The sequence below is a fragment of the Balaenoptera borealis genome (genome assembly GCF_965194805.1).
Source record: "Balaenoptera borealis genome assembly, chromosome: 1".
NCBI classification, from domain to species: Eukaryota; Metazoa; Chordata; class Mammalia; order Artiodactyla; family Balaenopteridae; genus Balaenoptera; species Balaenoptera borealis.
Window position 1 is genome coordinate 26,178,473 of NC_138860.1, and position 12,288 is coordinate 26,190,760.

The following is a 12,288-nucleotide window of genomic DNA, read 5'->3' on the forward strand; positions in this document are numbered from 1 at the left end:
AAGGCTAAAGTTTGTAGAGTGGAGATAATGCCTATTGTTTTTGTATGATTGTGAAGCTTTGCTTCAAAGTCAAATGCAGTTGCTTACAAAATATCTTTGTAAAACTTTTCTGTGGTATGCTTCTATTAGTAAGCCTTATGGTAAGATGCGACCCTAACAATTAATGTTTTAAAAACATGGTTTTTAATATCATGGTAAGAAATGAAGTAGGCTGTAAAGTTGACACTATTACAGGCCAGTTTCAAGTGGAATGATTACTTTCCATATTTATATAGATCTGATTTGGCTTTTAGATGAAGAATGAACATCTTTTTTTGCTGAAGCAAGTGGGAAGGTAAGTATGTCTGATGTTTTCATGCAGTGATGGAGGAATAGCCTAAAGAAACATATTGTCTACTTTCTAATTACTGTTGAGAAATAAGAGCTCAATTTTAATTATGTTAAAGAAAGTCATTTTTGACAAGAGTTTTCTAAAATTTGGAAGTTTCACTCTAAATAATGTCATCTAACAGATCAATTGATTCATTACCTTGGGTACATGTTGTAGTTCCTTTTCCCTGGTAAGCTTCCAGGAGGTTGAGCTGCTCAAAACTAGAGGTTTTAACAAGAGAGTTATAGATGATTCCTTATAGTTAAGTATCAATTAAAATCTGCTCTTAAGATCATTTGATCCATTATCTCAGCCTTATTCTACTAGGTACAATTCTTTTTCAGGTAGACACTTACTTTCAATACCAAATGAAAATTCTTCCACCAAAACTATGGTTCACCCTTCAGTCAGTAATCAAAAATGTCCACGCTCTAGTTTCCTGTCAGTGAGAATGATCGTGAATTTGTCTGCTTAACTCACCCTCATTCAAAGACGAGCTGAAGGAAAGAAAGTGTATAGGTATATTTGAGTCAGTATATACCAACCTAACTTCCCAAAGGTTGGCAATAACAGTCATGGGAAACTGTGTTAACTTATTTATACAAATCTCTTAAATACAGCATTTTAGAACTTCTAGTAAGCTAAATATATTTCGAATCTCTAAGCAGGGTCTACAATACGAAGTGTTTTTCAAACTTATTTGGCAATGTAACCATATTTATTTTAGGGATCTTACAACACATTGGTACTTGCTGATTGTTAATCCAAGACTAGCCCCCTGAACAATAGAAACCTTTTCTTTCACTGAGTTATATTCTACTGACATTAAAGTAGCTCTGTGAAAGGCCATTGTGTTGTGAACTATTGTCAAAGACATTGTCCAGTTTGCTGATTAGCATTCTTGGAATAAATTCCTCCTGTGATTTAATACTTGGTAAAGCTATGTGTTTTTCTCTTATGTCAGATAAGAATTAGCTAAGCCATTATGATTTCTTTTTGCCTTGCCTGTGAGGCAGCTCAAATAATTGTTGCACACAAGCACGATAATTACTTAGCTCTCCTGTTTAGCTTACTAAGAATTTATACTCTCCCCCTTTATATTTATGTAGCTTGGTAGTTAGATCCCAGCTCTTGAGCCTTACTTTTTTCATCTTTAATATAAGGATGACAATATCTACCATTTGGATTATTGTGAAAATCAAATGAAATATTTTTTAATTGCTTAGTCATGTGTCTAACATTGTAGAATGCTAAGTAAATGCTAGAGGACTTTTTTTTTCATAATTTTTACATTTTCTGTTTCTAATTTTACAACCTTATTTCATACTCATCTTTACTTTGAAAGCAACTCAGTTTTATTTAGAAATGAGTAAAGTATAAATACTAAAAAAAAAAAAATCACATTAAGAGCATTGCCATAGTGGATATGAAGGAATGAAATGAAGCAACTGTGAATAGAGTTGATAAAAGAAGTACCCCTTGTAAACAATGTCTCCAAGATTTGGTTTACAAGGAAATAGCAGCAGACAGACCACACCTTCACCCAGCAACCTGACACAGGCAGTCTTTCTGAGCAAAATGCTGTCTTGAACTTGAATCTGAGTCATAGTTTCAAAGTAGCTGCAGCTACTATTTTGGTTGTGCTGCATGTTGTGCTGTAAGTGGAAAAGAGAAACCTCTTCTATGGGGATTTTATAGGCCCAGAATTTGGGAGTGATTGAACTTCCAACTCTCATTTGGAAAAGAACATACTAGATATTTGGTTTAGCTGTCTTCCACTTGCCAGGGTTAAATATTGGATACTCTGGATTTTACTTCCATATAGAAGTAATCCCATGTAAAGGGAGTCATGGCATTTCTGACGCCGGACTCAAGGATAATGTCCATCCATTTAGTCCTCTTATTCCTAGTGTTGCGAGATTGGTGACTGGCTCTGTGGTCTCTTCAGCCCCACTAGCACATAGCTAGGATAATGGGAAAAGTGACTATATAATTTATCATCCAAACCACACTTTTCAGAATGGAAAGGGACACTATTAATAATTAGGCCAGTATACCATAAATAAACCAAGATGGTCCTGGGTAAAAATGACATTTGGTCATTTTAGCTAATAACCCCTTTCTATCTTGTCTTAAAAAAACAAAAAGGTTTTTTATTTTTTATGTTAGCCCTCTTGATATTTCTATACTTACTATAATAGCGCAGAAATTCAGAAAGCTATCTGCCCTGTTTTGATTTTTTTGAACCATGTGTTTTATTTTCTAATTTGGAGTGATATTTTCTTTTTGTATTCAAAATCACTGTCTATTATTGAATCCTATTTAATCACCTAAAAGGCTATCTTATAAATTATTAAGAAATACATAATGATTCTTTCTTTGGACTCTACCAGTTAGGTAATAACCAAGGGACAAATTGAAGGACAGAGGTGAAATGGAGGTTCTTGATGTCCATGCCTGGTAATTGCATACTGAATCCTGGATCATTAATAGTATTAGAATATTGCTTTCATTTTCTATTTGCAGTTATATTTAGGCTGTTGAAATTAATGTTGATGACTCACAACATTCAAAACCAGTGTAAATGAAAGTTAAATTTTTATGTCTTATATGCCCTTCTCACTCTTGTATTAACAGAAAAAAGCTTGGCAGGACCACAAGCGAGAATGCAAATGCCTTAAAAGCTGCAAACCCAGATATCCTCCCGACTCTGTCCGACTTCTTGGCAGAGTTGTTTTCAAACTTGTGAGTATAAAACTTGTGAAATATGCTTGGGTTTTAATTTAACATAAGCACTTGCAATTGCATGTATTATTCATATTTAAGACTGAATTTAAATCCATGTCAAGGTAGAAGGTGGATTATTCCAGGGAGTGTCTTAAGACAAGACTTGTTGCTTTCCTATTAATCACAGCAGTGATGAAGTGCACCGCTCCTCTTTGAAGGCCCTGTGTGTGATCTCCTGTGAATAGAAACATAAAGTCCTATGTTTGGGGCATGAGATGTTAGTGATGCCTGTTACATTGCCTTTATTACTTTTCTACTGAGAACTAATGCACAGGGCAAGTATATAATTTTTTTGGTTGCCTCTTAAAGTGAGATTTTAATTAGATGATAATTAATCTTACAAGGAAGGATACTTATCTTTTTTTCTTTACTTTTTTTTTTTAAGCCAACATTCACTGAAATTGTTTCTCCAGTCCCTTTCCCTACTCTGCCAAAGCAGCTAGTGGATTCCCTGAAATCCCCCTCTGGTGACACCTTCCAGTTTTGGGTTGTTTTTTTTTTTTGCCAGGCTTTAGAATGAATATCTCTTTATTGCAGGCTTCTCAGCTCTCTTGTGTCCTGTTGTCTGTTAACTTCTTTTGGCAATAAAATTTCATAGAGGAATTTAGGAATGTAAAAGTATATACCTAAAACTGATGCAATGTTGTATATCAACTACATCTGTACTAAAAAAAATGGATTTAGAATACCAAATTGGCATTGTCTTTGGACTGAATATACAACATCTGTCACATTTACTTACTACTATTTTTAAATGTACATATTGTGTTGAACTAAAATACACAAATTTATTTCAAAGCTTTAATAAACTCAGAGCAACTTTGTCATTATGCGTTTCTTTAATCACTGGATATTAAAAGTATAATAATATTATATTTGAGTCTGAACTTTTTTTTTACTTTATTAGTATTGAAAAGATAGAGAACCACTGTTAGAGCAGAAATGGGTTGCTTCAGAATCACCCAGGGCTCTAGTTCTCAGTCTTCACCCCGACCTACGGAATCAAAATCTAATAGAAAGTAACTGTAATGATAGCTACTTTCTGTTGAGCACTTACTGTTTCTAGGCCCTGTGCTAATTGCTTTACATGATATACCTTATTTCATCCCACAACAACTCAGTGCTATTATTATTCCTGTGTTTCACATAAGGAAATTGACACCTCAAGTTTAAGTAGCGTGCCCAAGGTTGCACAGTTTGTAATAAACTCTTATTTTTATTCGTCCATCTTTGCTTTTCTATAATAATTAGTAGTAAAACCCTTACAGTGATACAAGTCTGTGGTAGAATTGGGGAAAAAAAGAAAAGAATGGAAACTTCTTGTAAAAGAATTTTGTGTTTGGAAATTAAATTGGTGGGTCAGTTTGCAACACAGATTTTAAAGTTGTGACTGATTGAATAATTTAACTCTAAGAATGATGAGAAGGATAATATAGAAAATTATCTTTTTAACAGACTTGCATTTGAATATTTAAAGATATGCAAACATATTCATTTATATATTGGAGCACTTGAAATTGTTTTTGGTGTTTTCCCCCTTTCTTCATAGATGGAAGAAACACCCTCTGAATCGGAGAAACTTTACTCATTTTATGATCTGGAGTCAAGTAAGTGATTCTCTATCAGCATCTTAAAAGTTCTGTCATTTATTTGCTGAGCTGCCTTTTTTTTTTTTAAACTTTGTTTTTCTGTCTCTTTATTATGTGAGGCAGCAAACCTTTTCATGCTTTTATATAGACACATTAGCTTATTTAGTTTATTCCAGGGTAGCTTTGGCCCTAGAGGAGTTTGTGAGGTGCCATAGAGGTGTCCAGGTTAGGCAGTGAGGGGAGTATAACCCTTTGTCCAGCTGACAGAATAAATTTTACTTCTGTTTTTCTCTCCTCTTTCCCTTCTTCCCACTCTTGGTTTCTTTTTTTTTTTTTTAAAGATTTATTGATTGATTGATTGCTATGTTGGGTCTTCGTTTCTGTGTGAGGGCTTTCTCTAGTTGCGGCAAGCGGGGGCCAGTCTTCATCACGGTGCGCGGGCCTCTCACTATCGTGGCCTCTCTTGTTGCGGAGCACAGGCTCCAGACGTGCAGGCTCAGTAGTTGTGGCTCACGGGCCTAGTTGCTCCGCGGCATGTGGGATCTTCCCAGGCCAGGGCTCGAACCCGTGTCCCCTGCATTAGCAGGCAGATTCTCAACCACTGCGCCACCAGGGAAGCCCTCTTGGTTTCTTTTTGATGTTAGGGAACAGTAATGTGAATGGGGGCTCCAGGGAACATTTAGATAATAAGGAAAGTAGAAAGTACCGATCACTTAGGCTCTCTGACAGCGCTGAGCGTTGTTCTTCTCCTGAACTACCACGGCGGTGGCCAACCTCCTTAACACTGAGAGGCCTTGCAAATCTGAGTGTTAAGTGAACGTAGGGTTTCTGTTTCTTTCTACTGGCACAGTTCACAGATCCTCTTCATTGAAACTGTAAATGACTTTTAAGTCAAAAGTAGCAAGAGCTCATGGAGTAAATGTGCTACACAGTTTAATATTTCTGGATGGAGACAAATAAGGTCATCTAGTACAGATTTATGGTTATGGAATCCTAAGTGCCAATGATAATAAATTATTATTTAAGGAATCATTGGGTTAATTTGTTCTGTTGAACAAGTAATGTAAAGAAAATATGTAGACCTGACATGAGCAACAGAGTTATGCTGTAGTTTCATCTTGATCTATCTTTTCAAGTTTTAATAGAGAACTAGCCATTTTTTTCTTCATATAATACTGCTAGGTAAATAACATCTCTTGCAGTGAGTTTTACTATGAACATTAGCCCTGCTCAGTAGCAGTGTCATACACGCTGCCTTAAGTGAAGTGCTCTCAAACGTTATTAATTGAACTGTGCACTCCTAGTCTTCACACCCCTTTGTGGTGTAAATGAAACTGAGTTTTTAAAGGGGTGATATTGGCTTTGGAACTTTCTCCTTCTGTTTGGGTTGAAGCAGTATCATATCTTGTTTATTCAACCTGAAAAGAACTTGAAAATGAGATTTCTTTGGTTGATTCATGTTTTTTTCTTGATGTACTTTCTACTTGACCAATTTCACCAATTTGAACTTAATTTAACTGAACTTTTCAGTTCTTGCTTTCTGTTTTTTTTGTCTTTGAGATGATACTGTTTATCAGTTAGTTATGACCTGGTTGTAAATTGTTTCATGGAAAAGTCTACTTAAATTCACTAACTAAATAAGCATTTATGGTGCTTATTTAGTGCCATATTTAGTGCACTTATTTAGTGCAGGTGCCTCCTGCATGTGTGCAGGAGGATGTAGAAAATCTACTAACACACATCATTACTGATTTTGGTTTTAATGTTTTTTCATCTGTGTGTGTATTTATTTTGTTTTGGTAGGTGTTTGATCTTATTTTGTAGATAACGTTTGGCAGAATTTGATTGATAACGTATGATAATGATTTGTAGTTGTCAAAAAATAAAAAGATGCATTTGATCTCTGTCAGAATGGAATCTAGGGTAGGAAATATCTGCCTTAACAGCTACCATTGAATACCTGAAAATTATCCATTGAAAGTTCACTGTGTGATTGTACTATTTATTTTCTCTTTAAAAAAGATATTAACAAACTGACTGAAGATAAGAAAGAGGGCCTCAGGCAACTTGCATTGACATTTCAACATTTCATGAGAGAAGAAATACAGGATGCTTCTCAGCTGCCACCTTCCTTTGACATTTTTGAAGCCTTTGCAAAGGTAAGTGTTAACTTTGGTATCTTTGCTAATGCCATAAGTCAACCCTTTACTCCTTATTTCGTTGTTGATCGTGAAAATCCAGGACCCTTCATGCCTTTATCAGTCCCCTGCTTTACTGAGTAGAGAATGGGAGAATGTATTGCTTCTATTGAAAAGAGTATTATTTTTTCTGCTTTATCAGTATTCTTACTAATGGCCCAAGTATGTTCATTGTCAGCTGTCAAAGCACACCCTCAAAAGAGTGTGCTTTCTTTTCTCAAAAGAAAGTAACATATTCCATTATTTTTTATGAATGGATTTAAGTTTGCCATTGAGTCCATTTAGTTTTGTGGTGGTTGTTTCAGCAATGGAGACTTCCTTGAAGTGAAAGAAATTATTGGAATCCATTTCTTGATTAAGTGAATTTTAAATAATATGAAAATATAACCATTTCTGATTTTAAAATAATTGCCCAAATTGCCAAAACATTTGTTTAAATGTTTTAAGTCACGAAAATCTTAGATTAGGGATAGAAAATAGGTATAATTTAATATTTCATTGTGGTCTCTTGGTAATGGGTACCTGAGTGCTCTTTTTGGAAGTGATTCTGAGGGTTTGTTTGGGCCCAGAGAGAAAGAATGCACTGATTGATTCTTTTTCTTTTTCTTTTTTAATTTATTTATTCATTTATTTATTTTTGGCTGTGTTGGGTCTTTGTTGCTGTGCACGGCTTTCTCTAGTTGCAGCGAGCGGGGGTTACTCTTTGTTGTGGTGCGTGGGCTTCTCATTGCAGTGGCTTCTCTTGTTGTGGAGCACGGGCTCTAGGTGTGTGGGCTTCAGTAGTTGTGGCATGTGGGCTCAGTAGTTGTGGCTCACGGGCTCTAGAACGCCGGCTCAGTAGTTGTGGCGCATGGGCTTAGTTGCTCCACAGCATGTGGGATCTTCCCAGACCAGGGCTCAAACCCATGTCCCCTGCATTGGCAGGCGGATTCTTAACCAGTGCGCCACCAGGGAAGTCCCTGATTGATTCTTGATATCTACCCTGGGATAGGGACAAAGGAACCAATATATCCTTTGTTATTCTCATGTGTTTGCCGTCCTTACTTTCTCATATTATGTGTTTGGATTTGTTTAAATATAGATCATATTTTTAATAATAAGTAAAATTTTACATTTGAGGGTGATTTTGTCAATTTTACAATTTATATTCACACATCCAATGATATATTTATCTTGTGAATATTTTTAAAGTATGTTTTATAATCTGCTTATTTTCTAAGAATTTAAATGTGATTAGTGTGATTGCTACAGATTTATTCTTGTTTTTCCCAAATGTAGTTTTATTCTTTAGGATATGCTCTTACGATTTTCTGATAATATCATCTTAGCATTACATTCTGGTTTGTCTATTAATTAAAATTGATTTCAAAATGTAAGTGTTGTTTATAATGCATCTGAGAAGTTTCTCATGTTTATTTCATATGCTTCTGAAAATTACAACCTATAGTAACGCTGTGTATACAGTGCACACAAGCTCTTTTGATGTTACATGCTATACAACGTAACACCTACTGAAAGATAAAAATATACCTTATGATGACTGTAACTTCATTTCTAGTGTTTCCTATTGTTGAAAAATGTTCAAGTGCTAATTACTGGAGTTATTAGTGTTCATAATAACTATTTAAAAATACTTTCATTGCTTAGTGTAAATTGTAAATTACTATCTTATTTCTCTTGTTTCTTTTAAAATAATTTTAATCTCATGTATCTTACAATGAACTTTTCTTTGTGCTGTGTAGGGGGAAATTCTGTCATTATGATTAAGCAGACAAAATTTTAATAATGTGCTTTCCTTCTCCCCACATATATTTGTTATTACTACAAAAGTAAAACATATACATTTTTGTAGTGTATGAGGGAATTGGACTCAGAGCTGTTATTTCTGTCTTAAAATATAGGTTAATAATCAGAGGAAAGCAGCATTAACCTATGGCTCCTGTACTTCCATATAAAAGTTTTGTTTATATTTTATAGATTGTAGTTATTTTTCTGCTTATACATTTGTCCTTAAAGGAGAAAACTCTCCTCCTTCTCCCCTCCTCCTCCCCTACCCCTCCCTGTCCTTCATTTTTTTAAAAGAATAGAATAGTCTTAAATTAAGCTAATCAGTGTCCTGCAAAGCTTAGGGATGAGCCCCTGAGCTTATAACTTTGCAAATGTGTGATGACGCAGATCATGACAAATGCGTTGGAATTGGGTGGAGAATGCTGGATGGAATTTTATCCCTATCTACTGCCCCCGCCCCATCTTACTGGTGGTATAGAATTAATCAAAGAGAAGAAATGGGCACTTCAGAGAGTGCTGCTTTCTTTTGCTGCTCCTACATGTGCAGACTGTCAGGAGTGGTTCTATGCTGACCTGCCTTTCTCAACCTAAGGAACTAACTTTTTAACTTACGCTTCAAAGAAAGCTGGCTTTACCTGGCCTCAAAAAGAAAAGCCTGTTTTATGTTTTGCTTTTCCTCCCACTCATTTATGTTCATTCAGGTTCTGTGCAGGTATTAGACATGCGAAGCTTGTATTTTGGCTCCTCTAATTGTCATTTAAGACGAGGAATTCTGAGAGCTTTTCCAAATTTGTTTCTATCTTATTTTTTTTGAATCTTTGATTATGGACTTTTCCAAACACACACAAAAGTAGAGAGACAATTGTAATGAACCCTCCTCATGTTTCCATCACTTGGTTTCAATAATTTTCAAACTTGTTTTATATCTGATAGATTTCACACAGATGTTCTTTTCCTTTATTTGGATTTCCAAACATTCCTTACAATTACTCTTTTGCTATCAGGCCTCTTGGCCTCCTGAGAGAGGTGTCTGTTAGTGAATTCACTGATCAAATTATGCAAGTTTTGTTTTGTTTTGTTTTTCTTTTTGTTTGCAGCACTCTTGTCCAGGGTTATCAAAATACATGGTTAATTCTAACTCTGAAAATTATCTACCAAGGCAAAGAATCTCAACAAGTCAAAAGTTTTACTTGGGGATATGCATATATTTATCAAACTTGTACTGCCTGGGAAGGAAAGGGGTTGGTGGAGAATGAAAAGGTTCTTAATCCTGAGAGCAAATTTCTTCTCTGCTGAGCTGATAGCTTTTTCTCATAGAAGACCATGATTAATTCCTCAAAAGTTAGCAATTTATATTTTGAACACTCTGGGGTTTTCTGTTGAAAAATAATGTATATTTCCTGTTGGACTAGGTTCTTAGTGCCTCTTGTGCCTCTGTTGCTCAGGACTTGGTTTTGCTTGGAAAATGTCCCCCCGTCCCCCTTCACTGATCCGAACACATTATTGTGCAGTCTTTTTTCCAGTTATGTTTCCAAGTGTTCCTTTTTTCTCCACTTCCTTATTACCAGTATTAGCCTCCCACTCCCATCCCCACATTCACACACACACACACACACACACACACACACACACACACACACACAGAGCAACTGGCAATTGGGATTTAGAGATAGTAGTTTGCTGTGTAAAATATCCTGTTGAAATAAATGCTGGAGAGGGTGTGGAGGAAAGGGAACACTCTTGCACTGTTGGTGGGAATGTAAATTGATACAGCCACTATGGAGAACAGTATGGAGGTTCCTTAAAAAACTACAAATAGAACTACCATACGACCCAGCAATCCCACTACTGGGCATATACCCTGAGAAAACCATAGTTCAAAAAGAGTCATGTACCAAAATGTTCATTGCAGCTCTATTTACAATAGCCAGGACATGGAAGCAACCTAAATGTCCATCAACAGATGAATGGATAAAGAAGATGTGGCACATATATACAATGGAATATTACTCAGCCATAAAAAGAAATGAAATGGAGGTATTTGTAATGAGGTGGATGGAGTTAGAGTCTGTCATACAGAGTGAAGTAAGTCAGAAAGAGAAAAACAAATACAGTATGCTAACACATATATACGGAATCTAAGGAAAAAAAAAAAAAAAAGGCCATGAAGAACCTAGTGGCAAGACGGGAATAGAGACACAGACCTACTAGAGAATGGACTTGAGGATATGGGGAGGGGGTGGGGTGAGATGTGACAGGGTAAGAGAGTGTCATGGACATATATACACTACCAAATGTGGGACAGATAGCTAGTGGGAAGCAGCCACATAGCACAGGGAGATCAGCTCGGTGCTTTGTGACCACCTAGAGGGGTGGGATGGGGAGGGAGGGAGGGAGGGAGATGCAAGAGGGAAGAGATATGGGAACATATTGTATGTGTATAACTGATTCACTTTGTTATAAAGCAGAAGCTAACACACCACTGTAAGGCAATTATACTTCAATAAAGATGTTTAAAAAAAAAAATATCCTGTTGACTTCTGAACTTATTGCCTGGTTGTAAAAATTAAGTAGGAAGGAGAAATTTTTCTAGGGGAGGATATCAAGGAGGACTTCACATAGGAAGCAGAAATTAATGGCATGAATTTCAGAAGAGAAGATGGTGTTGGAAAACAATTATAGAGAATGGTCTAGAAATACTTGCGGGGAGCGAGGGGGTACTGACTCCTCTAACCCCCGGGTAAGAAAAATATATTGACTTCCTATGGAGAAGATTTGAAAAGGCAGTTGTAACCAGTGGAATACATGTTTCAGTTATATTTAGTGATTACAAAAAGAGTTTGAATGAAAGCGTGATGCTTAAAATGTTTGTTTTGCTTTAGGTAGTAAGAGAAAATTAGCGAGGGTAGTAGTACCTCTAGAATTTCTGTAGCTGGGGAGCTGAAGAGTGATGATCTGGTTGGATGGAAATGTGGGAGTGATTTGCTTGAAGCTTTATTTGCATAAGATTTTTTTTTTTTTAATTTAGATTGTATGTTACTTGGGGGTGTGGCTGAATGGAAATAAAAGCATAAGGGTATGAGGAAAGTGGTGGTTCGCCACTGGCAATAATGAAGGTGGCCAAAGGGTGGGAGATGTACTGGGGATACTTGTTAGTGAGCACAGTGGAGGCGTGTGACTATTTGTATATTCATCAAAAATAGAGGCCAGGCTCATCTCTGCGGGCTCTTTTTCAGATTGTTTAGAGAAGGGAAGATGTATTTTTCCATCTCCACAGGCCCCTTCTCCTTCCCACTCCCCAACTTTTTTCCTTCCACTTCTATTTTGAAATAAGATTTCTGGTTAGATTTCAAAATGGATTTATCTTGGCAAGACAACTCCTATGGTTCAATCTGTTGATAGAGTTCGAAACATTTGCTACAAATATAGAGAATGTATATACAAATAATGATGACTATAAACTTTAAAAGGTGAGAAAATTACAGTTAGAGGGCAGATTTAAATGGGAGGTTGAATAGTAGTATGATGGCTAAGTTGCTTTTTCAGACAAGTTAGT

At 36.1% G+C, this 12,288-nt stretch overlaps 1 protein-coding gene across 1 annotated transcript in view; it reads left to right on the forward strand.

The window, feature by feature from the left end:
• SMYD3 (SET and MYND domain containing 3) overlaps positions 1-12,288 on the forward strand; it is a 714,015-nt gene that overhangs the window by 191,806 nt on the left and 509,921 nt on the right. The window contains exons 3-5 of the mRNA XM_082341269.1: positions 3,008-3,115; positions 4,707-4,764; positions 6,769-6,905. Coding sequence (XP_082197395.1) covers positions 3,008-3,115; positions 4,707-4,764; positions 6,769-6,905 — 303 coding nt within the window. The remainder of the gene's footprint in view (positions 1-3,007; positions 3,116-4,706; positions 4,765-6,768; positions 6,906-12,288) is intronic.